Source organism: Bos grunniens, chromosome 7 (genome assembly GCF_055505025.1).
Source record: "Bos grunniens cultivar Pamir isolate PY7600 chromosome 7, Bosgru_T2T1.0, whole genome shotgun sequence".
Lineage (NCBI taxonomy): Eukaryota > Metazoa > Chordata > Mammalia > Artiodactyla > Bovidae > Bos > Bos grunniens.
The window spans coordinates 88,477,858-88,502,229 of record NC_141171.1 but is presented as its reverse complement, the minus strand read 5'-3'; the positions used below and the strand labels follow the sequence as shown (position 1 = coordinate 88,502,229).

The 24,372-nt window shown below is 40.3% G+C and overlaps 1 protein-coding gene across 14 annotated transcripts in view; it reads right to left on the bottom strand.

The window, feature by feature from the left end:
• Positions 1–24,372, bottom strand: part of LOC147369943 (uncharacterized) — a 172,589-nt gene that overhangs the window by 93,228 nt on the left and 54,989 nt on the right. For 4 of the 14 annotated variants that reach the window (XR_015168135.1, XR_015168141.1, XR_015168153.1 and 1 more), the window contains one exon: positions 3,822–4,910. The exons of 4 other annotated variants lie outside the window; for them this stretch is intronic. Coding sequence is in view for 1 of the 10 variants with exons in the window: in XM_086413016.1 (XP_086269142.1) it covers positions 4,828–4,910 (83 nt within the window). In the remaining 9 variants the exon portion in view is untranslated. Of the gene's footprint in view, positions 1–3,821; positions 4,911–21,944; positions 22,052–24,372 lie in introns of those variants that run through there. 6 more of the 14 variants (XR_015168136.1, XR_015168151.1, XR_015168130.1 and 3 more) reach the window with 4 other exon arrangements.

Here is a 24,372-nt window from a genome sequence, read left to right as displayed (position 1 = left end):
TAAAGAATCCACCTGCAATTTAGGAGACACAAGTCTGATCCCTGGGTGAGGAAGATCCCCTGGAGGAGGGCATGGCAACCCACCCCAGATTTCTAGACTGGAGAATTCCCATGGACAGAGGAGCCTGGTGGGCCACAGTCCATAGGATTGCAAGGAGTTGGACAGGCTGCACACACCCCTTTCTCTTAACTGTTCAGCCAGGTTCTGCTTATCTACCTCATAGTAGCTCAAGTTAATTCAGCCAACAAATATGAAAAAAATCACAATACAGTACAGTTAGGCAGTGAACCTGACTTTCCTCTTAGACATCCTATTCTTTCATTCACTTAGACTTTTGTTTTATTTTGAAACTCTGAGTCAGATTCCTATTTTTCTGAACTTAGAGATTTGCAGCTGATATGACTAGTTATACTAGTTATACAATGGATATACAAGTTATACTAGATATACTAGTTATACATGATTACAGATAATCTTATAATCTACATTCCTCACTAACTGGTCCCAGCTTAGTTGAGGGTTGCAAAGTGTTCAGCTAAAAATTGTATTTCCCAGCCTCTCTTACAGGTGGGTGGTCCATGACAAAATTCTGCCAATAAAATGTAAGCAGATGCTACTGGAAGGCGTGGGGGAGGGCGGTTGCTGAAGAGAACTTGCTCTATCACAGCTGTGAAGCAGAAAGCTAGAAGAATCTTGAGGCCTGGGTGACAATATGGCACTAACACACCAGCCCTAGAACTTTGCACTTTCCTCACAATTGGGTGTTGTTAATCACAGTCCTACCTTTGGTACAAAAATCACAGTCCTACACCTTGGTACAAAAACATATGGTAAAAATTCCTCAAATTCTCCCACAGTTTAAAAGTAGAAGAATAACAATACCTCAAATGTGTAAAGTTATTTTAATAGAAATGTATCACTCATTGATAGGGACGGTTTACATCCTCTACTCCCACTTCGAAAAGAATCTCAACTTCTGAAAGTGACAGTAAGACTACAGCATTTGCTTGATACGTGGAAAATGCTTTCCTGTGAAAGTAAATCTCTGTGTAGTAACTGATTTTAATCAGATTCCTTGAAGAGAAAGTCCCATGCTAGTCCAATATTTCAATTTTAAATTGTGTCTAAAAAGAAACATAGTTTTATTGTTTTCCTAATGATAATATCTATTTATTAATAGCAAACACTTTAAGGGTTTGTTCCCTTATCTTAATTAAATATATAAATCACATGATTTCTTCAGAGCCTTGAAGAAATATTTTTATGTTCAACTTTGTTTTCAGCTTTATTGAGAAATAACTGATAGATTTTACTGTATAAGCTTAAGGTATAGAGCATGATGGTTTGATTTACATATTTTATGAACTGACTACAATAGGCTTAGTTAATATCCATTGTCTCATATAGATATAATAAAAAGAAAAGAAAAAAATGTTTTCTCCTTGTAAGGAACTCTTAAAATCTACTCTCTTACAACCTTTCTATATGATCATAGAGTGGTGTTAACTCTATTCATGTTATATCCATTACATCCAAGCACTTATTTCTTTATATAATTTTATTTATCTATTTATGTATGGCTGTGCTGGGTCTTTTATACCCATTACACCAAGCACTTATTTCTTTATATAATTTTATTTATCTATTTATGTACGGCTGCTCTGGGTCTTCACAGCTGTGTGGGCTTTTCTCTAGACGCCGTGCATGGATTTCTCACGGCAGTGACTTTTCTAGTTGTGGAGCATGGGCCCTAGGGCAAGCAGGCATCAGTAGTCATGGCCATGGGCTCAGTCGTTGCAGTTTCTGGACTGGAGAGCATAGGCTCAGTAGTTGTGGCGCTTGACCTCGGTTGCTCTGCGGCATGTGGGATCTTCCCAGATCAGAGACTGAACCTGTGTCTCTGGCACTGGCAGGCAGATTCTTTACCACTAAGCTAACAGGGAAGACTCCAAGCACTTATTTATCTTATAAATGAAAGTTTGGACCTTTGGACCACCTTCCCCTAATTCCCCTCCCACCCACCCCCTTCCTCTGATAGCCACAAACCTGTTTCCTTTTATTGTGAGTTTTGTGGGTGGGGGTGGGATTGTTTTGTTCTGCTTTAGATGCCAAATACATGTGAAATTATATGTCTTTCTCTGACTTATTTCACTTAGTATAATGTATTCAAGGTCCATCCATGAAGCTGCAAATAATAGGATTTCCTTTTTATGACTGAATAATATTCCTCTGTGTGTGTGTGTGTGTGTGTGCTATAATTTGAAATCTTGATGATACTCTAGCCAATGCTCTCATTTTTCAAAGGAAAAGGGAAAAAAAAGCCAAGGGATGCTAACTGGTACTTCCTAACTTGTCACTATTCACTGAATTCTATCTCAAATGGAAGAACTTTATGAAGTGGTGAAAGAAGAACATACTTCTACCACTTGCTTAGAGTTCCCCTTCCTTCTTTTCCTTTTCCTTTGATCTGCTCCCCCACCTCAAGGAGGAGGCCCTTCCATCCCCCACTTATCAATTCTGCCCCCCTCTAACCCAGACGACTGCAGCTCAGTCTTTAAGACTCCGTGTGGTCTCAAGCAGAAAGCTGTCCCTGACTCTGCCCACTCCCCATACGCCCAGGCCCTGGCCAGGCAAGGAGCATACCCTTTGCTGGCTCCACACTGCACATACCACCATCCCCACACCTACCTTGGATCATGGTGATCTAGGTATGCCTTCTTTTTCCCAAAAGGAAATGAACTCCCCAAGGGCCAGGGCCAAATCTGTATGTTCCAGCATGAAGCACAGGATCTGGCAGAATGTTCCTTCCACTAATACTTCTTTTTTAGAAAATATATGCCAGTGAACCCCAGGAAATGAGGACACACGCTGAATCAGTGGTATCTCACTCAGCTCTTTCATGTAGTTTGAAACCTTTCTTCTTCTGACTTCCATCCTACAGCCAAACACATGACCATAAGCTCACAAGAAGTGGTTCCCAAAGGTGACAAGGAGGTTTGGTAATACTAGAAATGTTGTGAACAACCTATTTTAACATATGGGAGTTACCCTATGCACAACTCAAAGTACACAGGTTGTCTCTGGGGAGAGGTATAAGAATTTAATTATAAGGAGCAAGTAGGGCAAATAAACAGAACACACTTGATAAAATTGTTTGTGCAAGGCTCTGGTTGCTCAGGCTTGGTTTCCTAGCACATTGTGAAAGATACGGCTTTTGAAATTAATAGGTTAATCTAGGCTTACGAAAGGAAGATACAACAATGGAGAAAGCTCTGATGCAAATTGCGGCAAGAAATCAACTCTTGGAAGAAGCGTATTTCCTAGAACAGAGATAAGGAAAACTAGAATGTTTCAAATTATATTCTGTAAGCAACATATTAAATTTGTTCTTTACCACATCAACTATAATTTAGTTGAAGAGATTTCTAAATGAGAGTTCTCTGGTAATTCCCCCCACCTCTTTTTTAATGAGTACTCTTTTTCCATTCATCATATTTTAAATGATTCTATAAATAGTTTTTTTTTAATGTTAAAAAATAGTTTTCTCTTTAAAACAGAGTATGAAATGGGGGTCCTATATAAAACATCCTACAGAGTGAAATATTAGGAAATAACTTAACCAAATAATTGATGCAGGCATTTTAATTGCTACCTTGTTATCTGTGACCTAGTTTGCGTAGTGGTTTTTATGGAGCCTGACTCTGATTTACTGGAGAATCTTAGGTTCAGAGTGCATGTAAGAATATTCTGATCTCTTTCAGTTCTATTGGATTGACAGTATTTCTGTAAAAACAAATCAGGCCAATAAAATTTATATTTAGTAGTTTTTCTAAACAGCAAGTTTTTATTAAATTGTATTTAATAAGCTAAATATAAATTGTATTTAATAAAAAGGAAAAAATAATGTTTCCATGATTATTATTCCCTATGGAGTATAGGCAGACAAGACAGAAAATTATCTTACATTCTCTTGGAACACTATTACAATCACATAAAATTAACCTGAAGTCCACTTTTTTCTTTATAAACTAAAAACTAAATAAAGAAAACTTATTAAAACTTAGTTTCTTAAAAACTAACTAAAGAAAACTTAGTTTCTTTATAAACTAAGCCTGACAACTTCTGGAGTCTGTGTCAGGCCTCACACTGACACAGTTGTTTGCTATTCCCTATAGCTTCCCTGGTGGCTCAGATAGTAAAGAATCTGCCTGTAGTGCGGGAGACCCAGGTTCGATCTCTGGGTTGGGAGGATTTCCCTGGAGAAGGGAATGGCAACCCACTCCAGTATTCTGGCCTGGAGAATTTCCATGGACGGAGGAGCCTGACAGGCTACCGTCCATGGGGTCTCAAAGGACATGACAGAGCAACTAACACTTTCACACAGCCAGTCTTTCATCTGCAAGTGCTTCTTAAAAGCACTCCGCTTTATGAGTCATCCCATCTAACCAAGGCACAGAATGGCATTCATTTGTGATTACTATGTTCGCCGTGCAAGCACTCCATTCCCAGAATGTGTAAGGGTCTAGATGAAAACTGCAGAATCGTGAAACAATTGCAAGGTATGCAGAAAGGCTTTTTTATGAGAAGCAGTGAGAATAAAAAACAAATGATGACAAAGTAAAGAGAAAGAGATAGGACAGGGTATTGTGAGACATGCGCGTGCCTGGGGACGCTCCTGTAGGCGTGCCTGTGGCATCACTGCTTGTAAGATTCAGTCTTACATGAACAGTCTCTCTGATCAGCCCCCATACTGGACAGTGTGGTGTTCTTTAGCGGTGACAGTATTCCTTAGCGGTGACAGTTTCTCGTTCCAGAGAAGGTGAACACTCAGCCTGAGGTGCGGACCCCATCTCTCCATATTTTGCTTCTCTGTGTCCAAGCATCTGTGTAGACACCAAGCACACACCTACCTAGAAGGTGATAATAAAGCGAGAAATTAAAGCCAGATCACCTGAAACTTGTAACGCCATGCTGCTGCTAAGTCACTTCAGTCGTGCCCGACTCTGTGCAACCCCATAGACGGCAGCCCAACAGGCTCCCCCGTCCCTGGGATTCTCCAGGCCAAGAACACTGGAGTGGATTGCCGTTTTCTTCTCCAATGCAGGAAAGTGAAAAGTGAAAGTGAAGTCGCTCAGTTGTGTCTGACTCTTAGTGACCCCATGGACTGCAGCCTATAGGCTCCTCCATCCATGGGATTTTCCAGGCAAGAGTACTGGAGTGGGGTGCCATTGCCTTCTCCATGTAATGCCATAGGACACCATAAAGACCAAGCTGGATAAAACTGTGACGTTGTTGATTAGGTTCTTCTGAGTCACTGGTGGTGAACTGAAGGGTTGCTAAAAAGATTAGGGTCATCTTTGTGGCTAAACTTGCCTCTAGCCTCATTGTGTTCTCTTATTTTGGTCTTTTCTTTGGCTATGTGATATCTTTTCTAATGGGTTCAAGTCATTTTTACTGACTTAATGGTATTTCCCTTGTGAGCCATTTGACTCTTCAATAAAAGACCAGATGGGAAGGATGAGAGGAAGGCAGGGAGAGAGGAGGACAAACAGGAAGACAGTAAGTGTGTGATCTGGGTGGTGGAGCTCAGGCAGCCCCAGGTGAGGAGCCCAATGTTCTCCAGTTTCATTTTTTTAAATTTTGGGCACATTGCCTAAGTCGTAATTTGCCTAACTGCTCTGAGCCTCAAACTCATCTTTGGGCACATTGCCTAAGTCGTAATTTGCCTAACTGCTCTGAGCCTCAAACTCATCTAAGATGGAAGAACATTAGTACCTACCCTGCATGGAGAAAAGACCATAAGAGATCAATTACTTTTTGTTTATCTCTTTCTTCCAGATTTCCCATCAACATCTAAATCCCATGTGTGTGAGGGCGTGTATATATCTCAGAGTGCACACAGAGACATCTCATAGATGTCTCATCTATAGGTAAACAAACACGTGTATATTTACATGTACACATATGTACACCCTCTTTCTCCACCTCACCCCCGCTACGTACACACAAAGCAGATTTCTGGGATGAAAGCCTCATTCAGAAGGTGCCCATTCATCAATTTCTAAAGAACTTCTAAATATGCCATTAGGAAACTAATCCATCCTTCATTACAAATGCTGTTTTGCTTTTTGGTTAAAATGATGACCTACTGAAGACACTGGAAGAACTTGTAGATATGCCGTTAGGAAAATAATCCATCCTTCATTACAAATGCTGTTTTGCATTTGTAATGCAATACCTACTGAAGATACTGGAAGTAAGTCTAGGAAAAAAGCCATTTTACTACGCAGAGTTTGGGCAGCCTCTGTGTTAACCAGAGCCTAAGAGAAACGGGCTCCCTCTGGGTCCCTCACCTGCCCGTCTGCTACAACCATCACCGCAGGCATGCAGCGCTCACCACTGACCTATCGCAGACAGGTAATCAAGAGCAGAGAGAGCAGCCTTCGGAGGACAAGCACTTACTTGTTCTCAACTTTTTAAAGTTCATAATTCAGTCTTACTGTCATTTCTTTCCTCATGCTGGTGCTTTTATGAAAGGTAAAGCTGAACAGAAAGAAAACCAGAGTCATTAACCGTTTGAAAGTTTAATGTGCTACCAAACCAGAATTAGATGTGATAATGAAATTTCCACTGCTGAAAGCAGACTTTGCTAACTGATGTATGTAGTGAGAAGGTGGTCACATAACCAATGAAAATAAAAACCAGGCTCATTTTTTTATATTTCTCATTCATTTATTTTATTTAAACTGGCCAAACACCAAATTAGATTTGAGGTAAAAATTGGATGTAGTAAAGTTCCTCTTGTTTCTTTTAGAAAATATATATTCTACACTCGTAGTATAGATGTTGATCAAGTAACTTAATATCTAGAGACATTCTAGAACAATGGCTCAAGACTTATGGCTTAATATTGCTAGACTTTATTCAGCCATCTCATGGATCAGAAAGGCCATCCAAGTCACCAGAGTCCATCGCTGTGGGATGGCTCACCCTGTGCATGCCACTCCCTAGTCTGGCTCCCAGGGTGTGTCTACAAAGGATTCCTATTCACCTCATCTAACTACAGTCTACCCATGAAAAACATGGTTTTGAATTGCATGGGTCCACTTACACGCGGATTCCTCTCAACAAACCCTACAGTACTAAGCAACCCCTGGTTGTTTGAACCCTCAGATGCAGAACTGTGTGTGTGTGTGTGTGTGTGTGTTAGTCATTTAGTTGTGTCCAACTCTCTGTGGCCCCATGGACTGTAGCCTCTGTCCATGGGATTCCCCAGGCAAGAATACTGGAGTGGATTGCCATTCCTTTCTCCAGGGGATCTTCCCCATGCAGGGATCAAACCCTGGTCTCCTGCACTGCAGGCAGATTCCTTACCATCAAAGCCACCAGGGAAGCCCAGAACTGTGTCTACCAAGGGCTAACTATAAAGTCATGGGCAGATTTTCCACCGTGTGGAGAGCTGGTATGCCTAACCTCCACATTGTTCAGGGTGAATTGTACTGTGTTCTATGCTCAGAATTGTCAAAATGGACCATTAGCTGTTGCCCAGATACAACACACTTTTTCCTCCCCCCATTTTTGTCTCTGCACATCCTCTGTCTGCTCCTGAAGCTCTCCACCATGGCTTGTTTCCCCTTCTCCAGGCACCCTGGCCCTTGTGCCCTTCTTCCCAGTACTTCCACTCAAGCACCTCTGACAGATCACCATCTGTTGAAATGACACCCATTTAAAGTTCATTTAAAATGCCCTTTTTTCAAGAAATTATTCCTTCCTACCCATGCCAAGGTGCTTCCCAGGTGGCTCAGTAGTAAAGACCCTGCCTGACAATGTAAGAGACACAGGTCCAATCCCTGGGTCAGGGAGATTCCCTGGAGAACGAAATGGCAACCCACTCCAGTATTCGTGTCTGGAAAATTCCATGGACAGGGGACCGTGGCTGTCTACAATCCACTGGGTCACAAAGAGTCAGACATGACTGAGCCTGCACACACACAAACACACCCATGCCAAACTGACCTTATCTCTTTCTTCTCTCCAACCAGAGTCATTTTGCTTTAACTCTTGTACATCACTTTCCCCAGTTTTTGGCACAGAGTAGATACTCATTTACTGTATTATAGGTGAATTAAAGAATTATAGGTTATATTGCACTTTCATCTACTCCCTAACCTTCTCCTCCTCCTTAAGCATCTAGCTTCTTAATGGCAAAGACAGAGTTGGTGGGAATAGGGTGCTTATTAATCTTCATAACCTTTAAATTTTCTAATAGGTTCATTGCACATAATGAAGGCTTGATAAATATTTCTTGAATTGCATGATTAAACCAGGTCGGCCAGGCCGGGCTTGGTTAGAAGCGCTTCAGGATCGCCCCTTGATTTAGCAGGAGCAGTGCAGTGATGCAAGAGGTAATTTTCTTTGCTGAATCATAACTGAGTTTATATCACCCTAAGCTTTGGAAGGTACCATTTTTCAAATTAAATATAAAAACAATAACCTTTCTGTTTGTGACGGTGTAAGTTCTCCTGGCTCCTTTCAGGCATAGGGGCATTTCTGTAAGGTGTTGACCTAAATTTCTTGTGACCTAATTTCCTTGTTGCAAAAGGAATTCGGTGCAGCCAGCCCCCACTGCGGAAAGGTTTTGTTCTATATCACTGTCACATTTCAATGACAAATGGAATGAACTTTGTTAGTCCTTTTGAGATTTCAGAATAGCTCAGGATATTCCCCTCTAATATCTAAGAGGATTTCAGTGATTTGTCCTGCTGGCTACAGAGCATAAAGGGCCTCCCTTTGTCCCATGCATTCCCCAAAGCAGTCTGGCTTCCTCCCTGGAAGTACCAGAAACCACTCGCACACATTTTTACTGCACAGCAGCTGAAGAGATGCTTGTGATGAAGTAGAAAAAAATGCAAGTGATATAAATGCCCCATTGGGCTCTTGAATTAAAAAAACATCTTTCTCAACAATAACCAAGTGTACTTTGGTTCTAGTCCTAAGTATTTTGAAGCAAAATCAAACTAACCTCTACTCCTCTGACAGGAAAAGAAGTTTCCCCTTCAAGATACAAATGAACCAAAAAACCTATTTTTCCTATCTTTGTAAGCATATGTATATGTTTGTGAGCCTGTGAGTTTGTGAAAGAGTAAGCTAGTGAAAGAATAGGATTTATCTCAAATAATTCAGTAAGCTGTACACATCTTAAAACAATAGACAAGAACGTAAGAAAAATTCTTTTGCATTTTTAAAGAAAAGACAAGACAGTCTTCTACGAAGAATAGCCTCCTAGAAGATGAGTATACTGGATGACTCCTTAGGGCTTCTTTCTGGTCCTGTTATTAACACACGACCATTATCTGAATCAGGTGTTGACACGCAGTATCAATATGGGGTAGACTGATTTTAAGATGCAGACTTTTAATATGCATTTCAGTAATATAGTGAATGTGCTTTAAAATGCTTAAGCTGACTGGGATTCTCTCATGCTGAGCATAAATTATAACTCAGAAATGTTACTCCATTATTTCCATTTGGAAGCATGTCCCCTGGAAGACCTCAAGGCACCACACCCTGCCAGTTGGTGATGTGGTCGGCAAAGTCTAGAGCAGGTCAAAGAGAGCAGCTGGCCCAGCAATTTAGCCTCAGCCTAAATGGTAACATGAAAGAGAGTAACGGAGAAAAATATCAACAAAGGAAAACCAAAGAGTCTGTTTCAAAAAGAAAAGATTCAAGAAGAGCAATAGATAATAAAGAAGCACGGGAGGGGAAAAAAAGTTATTTCTAACAAACGATGAGAAGGAAAGTAAGTTTGAAGCACAGAGGGAATTTTCTTTAATTAATTAATTTATTTTAATTGGAGGCTAATTACTTTACAATAGTGTAGTGGTTTTTGTCATACATCGACATGAATCAGCCATGGGTGTACATGTGTCCCCCATCCTGAACCCCCCATCCCATCCCTCAGGGTCATCCCAGTGCACTGGCCCTGAGTGCCTGAATAGAGGGAATTTTAATGAATAAAAAAAAAAAAATTACAGAACATCTTTGGAGTACCTCCCCAAAGGATCAAAAAATCATGAGTGAAAGACACACCTAGACAATAGCTTATACTAATAGAAAGCCCATCAGATGAGAGCCTCAGTGGTCTAGCAGTCTCTGGGCAGACACGGCTCTGTGTGTCAGGGAGGCTGGGAAGACTAAGGCAGGCAAGCCCATTGCTTCACCATGACTCTGTTGCCAAGGGCAGAAAAAAAACTGAATGTTGTTTGGACGTGCATTTCTTATATTATAGCCTGGTGCCTAGTACTAAACCAAGAGTAAGTCCTGACTATTCATTGGAAGGACTGATGCTGAAGCTGAAACTCCAATACTCTGGCCACCTGATGCGAAGAACTGATACATTTGAAAAGACCCTGATGCTGGGAAAGATAGAAGGCCGGAGGAGAAGGGGATGACAGAGGATGAGATGGTTGGATGGCATCACCCCCTCGATCAACATGAGTTTGAGTAAGCTCCGGGAGCTGGTGATAGACAGGGAAGCCTGGCATGCTGAAGTCCACGGGGTCGCAAAGAGTTGGACATGACTGAGTGACTGAACTGAACTGAAGACGAGAGAGGATGCATACAGATACTGAAACTATTAGACAGGTTGGCTCTTGAACAGAAAAGGCTAATATAGTAATCAGATCGGATTACTGAATAGATTAGATCCAGTAATAGAATAGATTCTCCTCTGAGAGCACTTATCTGAATCTCTAGAAAGATCATCTACTATAGGGAGAAAAAAAGGGACAATCTTATGTGAAATCAAAGGAAATTATTCCAGGAAGTTGGTTTCGGCAAAAGAATTTCTTGGCATGTTTCTGTGAATTGTAAAGGATTTCCTAGTATGAAGTAAAATTTGAAAAATTTCTGCCCAGTAAGCAATGACTCAGCAGATGCCATTACAAAATGGCAGAGGACCTTGGCTGGATCTTTTGAATCTCTTTGATATCTTCTCATTCTAATTGAGAATTTACCATGACCCCTCCAGCTTGATTCATGTAGAAGGCAGTAAAGCTTTTATTAATCAAGTAAGTTGGGAACTTGAAAATACATGTCAACTTAAATGTAAGCTCTGTGGTGAACCTGAAAGTCAGTTCTCATGGGGACTATCTTTCCATGATTGTCTATTCCAGGATCCAATCAAGGAGCACAGGACCTTAGGCTGCTGGAATTTAAATACCAAGCATGGTATCCTGGCACCATTACCCTCTGCTTCTGATGAAATATACCTGCTACTCCCGGATCTACTCTCTATCAAACATGTGGAAAGGAGAACAACATCCAACATCCATTTTTTTTTAAACCTTACCAAGAACAAAGATGACAATTGGAAGCAAAAGCTGGGTCAAATTTAGCTCTCCATAAAATTGGCTGGGCCTGCCTCCACTCAGGGAAAAGCCTTGCTGAATCTCCACTTCCAGAAGCCACACTAGATTGAACAATCAGACTGTTTGAAAAACCCATCATCCCACAAGGATTTGTGAAGTGTTGAGCGTCTGGCACACGAGTGTTCTGAATAAAAGGATTTTGCCAGGAGTTTTGAGATCAGAGATCCATGATTAATTCTGACTGCCTGGATCAATAAAGATTGTTTTCCTTTGAAACAGAGCACCTATAAAATTATGTAATTTGAGGTATAGGAAAATCATTGCCGAACGAGCAAAGAGTACTTTGCTACCCACAGAATCCATTTGGTAATAATTTCAGCATGAAACATAAGACCATTATTTTGATAGGACAAATGCATTTGAAAGTCATGAAAGATTATATCAGTTACAAATTATATTTGCATAAAATCCTTTTTCAGGGCAAACTCACTCAGGTGTAGTACTATTCACACCAGAAATGCAATTCAGTGTGAGCTGTTTCCTAAAGGAAAAGTACATGTGAGAATTTAGATTATTTTGTCTAGCACAGCTGCTGCTTGTACTGCAGAAGCAGAGATGCAGCTGATGACAAGGTAGAATGGAACTTGGCACCTCCACTGGCATCCAGCCAAGAATACAGAATGTTTTAGCCAGTCTGTGGCATGTGATCCATTTCTTAATTGTTGATAACATATAATTAGGACAATCTAAGCCTAGTTTAATGAATGCAATAAGTTAAACTGCAGCGCCTGACTATACTTGGAGAGACTTTGTTAGTCTTGGAGCATGGAACTGCAGAGTAACATTTTATAAACAGTACAAAATGGAATCTTCCCTTTACAAACTATCAGCCTAGAATTATGGCCGACATCCTAACCCACAGTATAAATTCTGCGCACTGTATAAATGTCAACTGATATTCATGGCCAATGTGCCCAAAATAAATTTTCCCCTTGAAGATTTTAAAGGTAAGATTTATGTGAAGAAATTGGGCACATATTTAAAAATGACAGACTACAAGTTCTGCTAATCAGTTATCAACCTGATTTATTTTGACAGACTTCTTTCTAAGATGATCAGAGCTCAGTCTAGTGTACTACACGGTTTTTAAAATGCAATGATTTTCTCGAAAATAATGAATTGATTATTAACTTTTTATTCAAATAGATTCATTGCATTCCTCTTTTCACATGCCATATTACTTACCTGTAGGTGTTGCCAAAATGTTTGATTATAAAGCATACAAAAGAGATTTACCTATGCCACAAATAAGTTCAGCTGAATCTTTCATATCTCTGGTAAAAGAACTATTTTTTCCAAAGGTGTATAAATCCTACCTAGATATCAAATAATACAAGAAATAAAAACTTTTGGAAAAAAATACATTTTAGCTTTTGAGTGAAAAAAAAATAAGAAAAGGAAGCTCTGTTTATTCACAGCATGCATGCTGCTCTGATTGTTGTTTTTTTTTTTTTCCCCATCTTTAAATTTGTCCTAATGTTATCAGAATTGATTTTTAGTCTCAGTCATCCCGGAGGAACTGTCTTGAGTGAAGCTCTTATCGGGGAACTGTAATGAAGAATCAGCTTGCAAAGCTGTTACTATGGTGCTCACATATCTGAAGAAATTTTTAGTGGAAATAAAATTCCAAAGCACTAAATTTAGAGGTATTTCGTTTCCTAGTAAGAGGTATAAAAATAGTACTACTAGATACAATTTAAATTCCAAGGGGGAGATATTTATTTCTGTACGATGCTCAACCATGTACATTCTAGAAAGCCAATCTCTTTCCACAGGCCTTGAGACAAATTAAAAATCATGTTAAAAATCTTAGGCCACCAAAAGAATAATGCATTTTTAAAAAGAGAAATCTTCATTTTCACATTTTCATGCTAGTGTTGCTTTTCAGATAAAACTTTACACAGTGAAGGTATAAATATTTGAAAATATATTTTTCTTCATATATTTAAGAAAAAGCTTTTGACAATGATACATAACTAGTCTTGAAACTAAATTGTATATTACCTCACGGAGGACAAGGAGAGCTAAAGAATGTCAAGCCCCAGCTTGGTTGTCAGAATGTTCAGGTTTAAGACACACATTCCATTAAAAGCAGTAATTACTATAGTGCGCACAGTCAACAAATCTCCTTTTCCAAAAATAAAAAAATATTTCTGGAAATCATGACAAATTACAGTCCTGAAATTAAAGTGATTATAAGCATCATATATAACCATGCATCTTCCTCTGCCCTGTATTAAAATATGTATCACTTCCTAAAGCCAAATTGTATTCCAGGGATGCTGCCTAAGTTCCCCGTGTAGGGGAAGACAACTTTTGAAATCACCTTTAAATTTTCATTTTTATGATTAAGTCACCAAAAACGGCAGGAAAAAAAAACCTATAAGAATATGGGTAAGAATATTACATTACGTCTATATTTCTAAGTTCGTAAGTCAAAAAGAGGGACTGGCATTTCTCAGGAAACAAGATGAAAGCAATTACAGTTCTACACTTTCATGTAAGTGATAGATACACATCTAACTATTGACAAGGAGGAAATAAAGAGCACTGCCATAATTCGGTATCCATTATGTGTAATTTTATATATGTATATTTGAATGAAAAACTTTTAAACATTGAAATTTGACAAGCACAGTAAAGAAAAAGATTCTGGACTTAGGCTGTTTCATAGATACAGGAGAGAAGAGAAGGGTTCATGTTATAATTGCTTTTGGTTTTATTTATTCTTACAAAGTGTCCTTAAATGAAATTATTCAGAAAAACAATCCACAGCACTATCATCTAAATTAAACTGTAAACCTCACATTAACACAAATAAATGTATTCACAATTTCAGAGATTATTTTAGGAAATGTAATCATTATATGTGTTTCTTTTTATGATGAATTTGGGAGAAATTTTCACTTATAATTAGAATAGAATACCAAAACTAAAAGATACAATGCAGTGCAACAGTGGGTAATTTCCACTATTCTCTTACAAATATCTAATTCAGTACTTCTAATTATCATTTTGCACCACGAAGGAAATATTCCTTTGAATGCAGCAAACATACAGCCTTTGTTAAAGAATTCGCACGATTTCCTAGGTACACTTTTCAGGTTATCATAATTTAATTTTCACCTCTATTTGACAAGGCCTGCTACAAATACTAAAATCTAATGGGAAATAAGTATAGAAGTGAGTTGATTTTGCCATCGTGTAGAACAGAACTCTAAATTGCAGCATTCATAAAATAAAATTTACTGACACTTTTTTTCCTGACAAAACACTTAGAAAACAATTCCTAAAAATGCCAGTTTAAAAACAGCTTCGGAACGTTACACTGTAAAAGTCACCTTTTTTGTTAATTCCTTATTTATTGATAAAAGAAGTGTTTGCCTGTTTTTTGTCACAATAGCTATTTTTTACAGGCTGTCTTCTAAATATAATCTACCAGTTTTATCCATTTTTATCTCACAATGAAACCGGCTTTCCACCTTTCCTACTTGCTAGACAAAATGGATCAGAAAGTGATTCTCATGTTAATTTTACCAGAAACTAGACAGTGCAACATGGAGAAGGAAATGCCAACCCACTCCAGGATTCTTGCCTGCAGAACCCCATGGACAGAGGCGCCTGACAGGCTACCGTCCATAGGGTTGCACAGAGTTGCATGGAAGTGACTGAGCACACATGCAGATGGTGCAAACTGCACGTGCAGCTACCCAGATTTTAGGACTTTTGACTATGTCTATGTAACTGTACCATGGATAGTATTTTGCAAACATTAAATCAATATATTTCATGGCATCCCCTAAATCATGTTTCTTTGCAGTCTCTCACCTCCTAGGCAGAGCCAGAAAACTTACTGCCCTGTATCAGGAGAGCAGAAGAATTTAATTTGAGAGCAAGGCTTTGTGGAAAGTAAATAGATGTGCTAAAATCTTTTAGCTCCTATTTAACATTCCAAGGACTAAGCCCAGAGGCTTCAACCACAGAATTTTTGTTTTGAAGAGAGTATACCTTCCACCTGTGAACTCTCCAGGCCATGCGGCAGGCTACCTTATGGGAAAAGGGCTTAGGACACAGAGAAAAGGGGGCAAAAGCCCACTTCCTATGTTTCTGAGAATGGTGGAGTGTGGAAGGCAATCTGAGAGTGTTACCCAATTGTGCATTCTGGCTTCACTCTTCTGAGTGGTAAAGTGTGGAAAGCCTAAGAGAAAGGCAATCTCAAATTCCATATCTGACTCTAGAATGAACCTGTGCCCCTCATCCCAGGCCCACCCCACATCAGACTCCTAGGAGCTCATCTATTGGCCATTTCCTTCTCCAGGGGATCTTCCCGACCCAGGAATCGAACCCACGTCTCTAGCATCCTCTGCATTGGCAGGCAGCCTCAGACAAGCCTCCCCGAAATCCAGAGGAATAGGAGACTACACCCACAAAGACGCTCTCCACTACCACTCCACCACTAAGAGTGACAGAAGGTTGGGAAACCTGGGGGACTAAGCATGTTTCCCTACAAGAGCAGCATTACCTAGGGGATGGTTTTAATTACTGGACTGGCCTGAATTTTAAACTGCATAGGACTTTAAATTTCTATGAGAGCCAGAGTAGTTATAGACAAAATAATGGAGCAACATTTCCCAAGCACATCCAAGTTGCTATGTGAGTGAAGTCAATGTTACATAACCAACACAAAGAAGCAAGTTTCTGTAGTAAAAATAATTCCCTCTCCAGACACACATTCTTGTACACACATACAAGATCTCAACATGGTCTTTGGTGAGAAGCCTGGGATGATCTTTTTTTGACCTGAATTGTCCCCACTAAATGACTATGTTAATCAAACCGACCAAATACCCATTTGGGTTTCCGCTTGGTTTTTCTGTGTATGTATTAGTCAGAATTACCAGTTTAAAAACAAAGTAAAAGAACTTGCTCTTTCTTAGTTTATTCATCTGCGAGAAGGGAATACTAATACCTGGCACAGTTATTTTGGGAATGAAATATGATAATGCATGTGCTGTGAAGGGCTTTCTGTAAATTGGCTAGCACCGTGTCAGGCCTGAGTCTCTCCTTCCCCTCTTCCCTCCCCATCTTCACACCATTTCTGAGATCAGCCAGGTTTAAACCTTCAGCATCACTGCCATTCCACTTTCCATTACCATGATTTCCAAACTCTAGTCACTAAGCTGGCACGAATTCTTTGTTCTTCATATGAAATAGTTCTTTCTCAATCCGTGACCTTCAGTTGGGATGTCATTTCTTCTTTTGGCACCTGCACTTTCTAAGCAACAACCTGTCTCTTGTTTGATTCCCTCTCATTTGCAAACTGTTGCTGAGTTCTGAGCTGCTCACTCCTCTCTCCAAGACCCTCTCTATTTTTCTTTCATCCCTGCTTTTCTCCTTCCCTCCAAATCTTTCACTTACTTTTTTTTTTTTCCTTTTAACCTCCATAAAAAACAAACTTAAAATGTTGAAGGGCTTCCCTGGTGGTTCAGTAGTAAAGAATCCACCTGCCAAAGCAGGAGACATGGGTTCTATCCCTGGTTTGGGAAGATCCCCTGGAGAAGGAAATAGCAACCCACTCCAGTATCCTTGACTGGGAAATGCAACAGACAGAGGAGCCTGGCGGGCTACAGTCCATGGAGTTACAAAAGAGTTGGACACGATTTAGCGACTAAACAACAACAACAAAATGTTGAAATACAGAACACGAATCAGTTAAAATTAAATCAAATAAAGATGAAACAAAAGGAGTAAAGAGAAATATCACAAGAATCTAATAGACCATTTTTCAGCTATGGACTCCATTTAACACTGAACTTTTTGGCGGTTCATGAGGAAAGACAGATATTGTTTCAATGGTCATGAACTCAAAATTTTAAAACAATTTACATTATAGTTAATATTCATGTTTCACATGACTCAAGTGGTAAAGAATCCACCTGCTAATGCAGGAGTCATATGAGATGCAGCTTCAATCCCTGGGTCAGGAAGATCCATTGGAAGAGAAAATGGCAACCCACTCCTGTATCCTTGCAGGGAGAGTCGTACACAACTGAGTGTCCAAGGAGGAGGATGGAATAAGATTTTCTAAAGAAGTGCTGAAAAATTCTATTTTTTTAAAAAGCTGAGCTATTAGGAATACATGTTACATTACAAATTATCTATAAATCAATATCTAGCATATAATTTCTTAACATAATACATAAATAACGGAAACTCAATCAATGGGAATCTAGTTGACTTAAATCCTCAGGTGACTGAATTCTCTTTTGTTCACTCAAATGAGGAAAAAGAAAATAAAGTGGGAAAAGTTACCAAATAAGAGGTGGTAATTCAAGGAGAAAAAAAATAACAAATTTTCTAGATATGCTCTGAAAGATGCAACTCATTTTTCTATATCATTTTACATTAACTTTGTAGAGATAATCAATACTCATATTTACATATACACACCATATTCCTAGCATCTGGCACACTGCTTTGCTCCTTTCAAACTGTCCATAAACTTTCATTTCTGAGTGAATGATATGCCTCAAAACCTTTCAGTACAGAATGGGGAATGACTCTTACAATGAAGACCCAGCTCCTTATGTAAAATAGGAAAAAATAATAACAAGTACACCCACAATAATAACTGGCATGTGGAGAACACAGGAGTGATCAGTGACTTTTTATGAGCATCTCATTTGATACTCACAAGAAAACTGGATTTCTCAGAGGTGAAACAAACTGATCGGGATTCCACATCCAGTAAACAGCAATGTCAGAGCTTGAACACAGCTTTGCTAAACTCTTTTCACAGCCCCAATCAGCTTCAATTGATTGATTAATTAAGTGAGAGTGATTAATTGCAAGCAGCTGGAGCCTGTCTCACTGACAGTATATTCTTCATGCAGCTTCATCCAGTCCCATTCTGATGTGTTATACTGTCCTCATTTCCTTTTATCTACTTTAACCAAATAGATGGGAGAGGAGATAACTGAAGAGGGAGGAGAGTGACATGTTGCCTGTGTAAGATGTGTATTTCAGAACTGGGCAGATACAACTTCAGGACAATTTGCTGAGGGCTCATTTGGAAAAGACTCTGATGCTGGGAGGGATTGGGGGCAGGAGGAGAAGGGATCGACAGAGGATGAGATGGCTGGATGGCATCACTGACTCGATGGACGTGAGTCTGAGTGGACTCCGGGAGTTGGTGATGGACAGGGAGGCCTGGCGTGCTGTTGCGATTCATGGGGTTGCAAAGAGTCAGACACGACTGAGCAACTGAACTGAACTGAACTGAACTGTACTTCTGGGAAAGGAGGTCCCTGAGGTGCTCCTATGTCTCTGCTGGACATAAACAGGCAAACAGGTAGCCCCGGTGTCAGCCGGTCATCCTGTGACCATGAGGGAAGCTCTGAGAAGCCAAGTAAGAGAGAAAAATACCCAGTTTTCTTGAGGAAATGGAGCCACCTACATTACACCACATTTCACTAAAGAGGCCTGTTCACTCTTGTCGAGCCAGCCTGAGTTGAGTTTTTCCCTCTTGCGACCAAAAATAAAGGCTTCCCGGGTGGCTCAGCAGTAAAGAATCCACCTGCCAAGCAGGAGACACGGGTTCAATCCTGGGATCAGGAAGATCCCCTGGAGGAGGACATAGCAACCCACTCTAGTATTCTTGCTTTAAAAAATCCCATAGACAGAGGAGCCTGGTGGGCTACAGTCTACAGGGTCGCAAAAGAGTTGGACACGACTCAGCAGCTAAACAACAACCAAAAATATCCAGATAAAGGAGGGAAGTAGGAGTGGAGGAGGGCAGTTCACGGTTTCTCATGCATGTCAGTCTTCTATGTAAAAGTCATCAGCTCACGCACTAAAGTTTGAAAGTGTTTGAGACCCTCGTGGATCACACAGCAGGACTCACAAGCCATGGATACTGAGGTCTGAACAGGGCATGAGGGAGACAGCATACGACTTTCTGAGGGCTGAAGGAGGGCACAGGACAGCCCCCTCATCCTACACACTCAGTATGTCAGTGGATAGTCCATCTGGTTTACAGGTGCCACAAACAACAAAAAACAAAAAAGCGGAGGAAAAATTAGCCCAGAAGGGAATGTCTAAGTGGAAGGTCCTCTCATCAGATCTCCTCTCCTCAAGAGGAAAGGGGAGGATTTCCACCCACACTGGGCATTCTGTTGCTATTTTCTGGGCTCTGCCCTATCCCAGGCCCCTCTCCCTACTGAAAGGCCACGGAGAAAATAGACCTCACCAAAGCATAAGACAGAATGACCCACAGCGCAGGGCTGGAAGACAGCCAGTTCCTCAGCATTGATGTGGTCCCGCTTAACTCCCCTGGGGTGGATGCGTGTAGTGGCTCGGTGACAGCGAGCAAGCACAGCATCGGGCACACAGGGAGCTGGAGTGGACTCCCTGAAAGAAGGGTGGGCAGCAGAAATGCTCCAGGATGCCCTGAAGTGTAATTTCGGGTGATGTTGCATTGTTTGGGAATTTGGGAAACCACAGGAGTAAACAGGCCAAGCTGGCCTGCAACAGGCCAAAATAAGACTTTTTTTTTTTCTTCCTGACCCGACAGAGAAACCAGATCAAAGATAGGGAGCAGTTGGCATGCAGCTCCCGGCTCTCTAATACTGTTTCATTCTGTTACCGACTGTTCATTGCGTACGTACTACGTACGCGTCACATACTCTGACAAAGGAGCGTAACGGCATAATTCCTTTCTTTGACGCATACAAACCTGGAACCACCAAACTCAGACATGCAAAACAACAGCATTTTCTTTCTTTTTCCATAACAATTTCTTTTTTATTTCAAGCCCACACTAACACAGTGATAGAAATAAGACCTCCTCTAACCCGTCTCCCCTGGGTTGCCTCTAACTCCAGGAGGCTTAAAAAGTACCAGGGAGTCTAGAATGCAGAGTGGGGTTGAGAAATCCAGTCCTCACTGTATCATCCCTCACACTGGACACTGTGAGAAAGCCACAGGTACTTGAGCTGACAGGGAAGAGTTGGGGACATCCTCCTTATTCTAGAAGCAAGACCTCACCAGCTCCCACCAGCATCTAACTTCCTTTTCTCCTGTCTCAACTCTTCTCTTCCTAGAATCCATGAAATCTCTACCTACCCTGGGCTGAGGAGAGCACAACAGAAGCTAACCCCTTATTCTTTCAAGTCTATTTTCTAAATTGGGACCTTAATTTTAAGTTACAAAGACAAAGAGGTTGACTCCTTTATGGCCACTTGTTTCCTTTTTTGTCTCTTTCCTGAAGTAGCCTAGCTTCCAGAACGCAGAGGAAGAGTAGGGGATATAGGAAATACGAGGAGACAGGGGCACTGGATAATATCTTAAAAAATGATCCCACTGCAATTCAGCTACATTTTTCTTTGAGAAGATGTTTATATTTTCATATATGTTCATGTATTTTCATATGTTTTTCATATATTTTCACAATATATGAAGAGGAGAATATATAAGCCAAGGACTTGAAAACAGATTGGAGTTCACCAAAAGAAGAGAATAAAAAAGGATCAAAGGTGTGAGCAAGATTTTATTTGTATTTTCAGATCACTAAATAGTAGGGAATTTAAGAACATTTTGCAGAACCTCATAGAAAATGAAGGTTCAATATCATTAATAGTATGAAATGTCCACCATGAATAAAACAACCTGATCATATGCCACTATATTTTTTTTGTAGTTAAATGGTGATTTGAAATTTACATCTTTCCTTACTTTAAAAGTTACAAAACTGAAAAGTTGGATTTAAGAAAAACATAACTTTGGTACAAGGCCCCAAAGCAGAGGTCAGATACATAATCAAGAAGTTTATTTTCCCTTCCTTCTGTGGCAAGTACCTATTCTAATTATTATATTTTATTCTAATGGAAGAGACTTCCATTAGAATAATTGAGTAATGAAACTCTGTACTATGTGTGAAAAGAGATCCCTAATGACACTGATACTTCTGAACCAGAAATTTTTAGATCCATGTTACATAATTGTTTGTCTGATCAACTCTATTGTTGAAGAAACATGGGGACACAATAGGCAAGAGCAATTTTTTTTTTAAACCACCCATCAGTGGGAAGTTTCCTACCAGCCATCTGTAACACAAAATTTTATCCACACGTCTAACCTCCCTTCACTTCAGCGAGAGTTGTGTGGGTGTCTGCGTGCTGGAGAAATGAATCCCAAAAACACACATCACTCTTCCCAATTTACATTTGCAGTATCCTGAATTTAAGCACGGTCAATGAATCTGACAGGGAGTGCTACTGAAGTCTCAACTCTAAATAAATAGTTTAAAATAAAAAGTTGTATAAATATCAGTCTGTGCCAATGATGCGGTTTGGGAGGGAGTGCTATAAACACAAAGTAAATTAAATGGGATCTACTTTTGAGGGGTAAAAGGCTACTTAGACGGGTTATTATAGAGAAGATTTTGTTGTGTGGTGCGACAGCACGTACCCATGTGGGCAACCTACAACTGGTTGAAGAAACAAGTCCCACCCGTACCTAGGAGCGGTGCCACAGCCAGACCACAATTCCTGTGAGGGATGAACTTAATTTGCTGAAAATGAAGGCCAGGCTCTGTTGCAGCTCATTAGCTGGTTACAGACACACTGCGAGAGAAGAAAGTGGAATTTAGTCGATGTTCCAACTTCTACATGTGCTGTGAATAAAACAGACTATTGTTTTTTTGATAAAGAAGTATTGTTTTGAATGTGCAGAGTGGCTAAGTCAAGCCAGCAGAATTTTTTGGCCAAATATAGTCTCTTGCTCACTCCTAAAAATCCTAGCTTTCAAATTAGGAGCTGAAGTCATTGAAAAAAAAAAAAAAAAAAAAGTTTACATTCCTGCAGCCTGCTGCAGCAAAGCCCAACAAATGTTTGGCTTAAAGCTCACTTACATCTCTTTCATGAGCCTTTTCTTCAACATGGAAGTCTGAAAAATACCATTTCTTGTACCGAGTCATTTAATGCCAAGTGTTTTGTGTGTGAGTGTGTGTGTGTGGACACGCATACTCAGCAACAGTACTATAGGGTCAGTGTAGTGGTTTTAAAGCATGTGGGTCATATTTGAATTTAAAGAAACCATGGTTTTACAGCTTCTGGCATAATTTAGGTCACAGTAACAAACTGTGATTTTTTTTTAAGCATCATTAACCACTGAATGGACAACGAAAGTGTTATTTTCAAGGAGTTTCTTTGGTGCCAGTTCAGGCAATAAAAACCCAAGGACAGGGGTCAAACTGGGAAGGTAACCTAGTATGTAGTTGCCCTCCTCGTGCACTTTTTTACCATAAAAACTCAACATGCTTTTTGGCCTTCAGTCTCTAAGGCCAGGCTGGGTAACATGGAGTAACAGCACCAGTTTGTTAGAGTCAGGTATCTCGATGGCCAGTTTCCACATAGTTGGTTGGAATGGTGATCGGCTACTCTGAAGAGCCAATTAAGATGACAAAATTGTGGAACTGAATCAGTGGTGGTCTAGTGTTGTTTCAGGATCAGGTAGACTCTCCTTAAAACATGCTTCATGGATCAGTCAAATTTTTGCTATAATACAACTGAGTTTGGGATGTCCCTGCTGGCCCAGTGGCTAAGAATCCACCTTCCAGTGCAGAGGACACAGGTTCTCTCTCTGGTTGGGGAGCTAAGATCCCACATACCGCAGAGCAACTAGACCCACGGGTGGCAACTACTGAGCCCACGTGCCTCAACTAGTGAGTCCATAGTGAGTGAGTAAAAGTCGCTCAGTTCATGTCTGACTCTTTGCGACCCCATGGACTGTCCATGGAATTCTCCAGGCCAGAATACTGGAGTAGGTAGCCCTTCCCTTCTCCAGGAGATCTTCTCAACCCAGGGATCGAACCCAGGTCTCCTGCATTGCAGGCGGATTCTTTACCAGCTAAGCCACAAGAGAAGCCCAAGAACACTGGAGTGGGTAGCCTTTCCCTTCTCCAGGGGATCTTCCCAACGCAGGGAGTCCATACTCCACAGCAAAAGATCCCGTGTACTGCAAGTAAGACCAGACACAGCCAAATAAATAGATAAATAAAATATTAGGGGAAAAAAGTAAGAGTTTTGTAACAATGAGGACCTTCATTGAAAATAAATTTCTAATCCGAGAGCAGAAAATGAACTGGTTTAAATCAAGGTGCTTTATAACTTCCCAGCCCAGGGATAGAACCAGTGTCTCCCGCATTGTGGGCAGATTCTTTACCATCTGAGCCACCAGGGAAGCCCATTTATAGCTAATTGGCACCTGACAATCCAGGCCCGGACCTGAGGAAAGGAAATGGAGGAAGGCATGTGCACCTCCTTTTAGCCCTCTCCTCCTAGCTGTCTACAGCTCTGCATGTTAGTGGCATTATTTTATTTTCAGGAGTAATTTAATGGTGAAGGTAGTTTTCCCCCGTGCAAATGATGGGTGCATCGGAGGAGGGGAGCAGAGAATAAGCAAGTCTTCTTGGTCAAACAATAGCATAATGAGAGGCTAGGGGCCTCCGCAGACTAATTCTAGTTCCCTTCTGAACCTTTAACACTGAAAAATTAAAAAAGCACTTTCCTTAACAGGGCGGTTGTTACATGGAAGGCATAAAATAAGGCATTTACTAAAAAACATGATTTACATATTGAATTTTTTCAAAATAATATAAAAAACCTGGGTTCTTATTGTCATATCCACAGGATCTCCAAACTCAGTGTTCAGATGCCAATTTTTGTAGCGGCAGTGGTGTCAGTATAATTTTACCTGCCCAGATTTACCTGCATAATTTACATCATCAAGGTAATAGTGAATGTATCAGGATCAAAGAAAGAGTAGAAGAATATACATTTTATTGAACTGTTTTCTAGATATTCCAGATTCCAATTCTTGTGCTTTTCAAGACTGTTATATTACAACCTGCTGTAGTACAACCTATTAAATTAGGCTGTACATC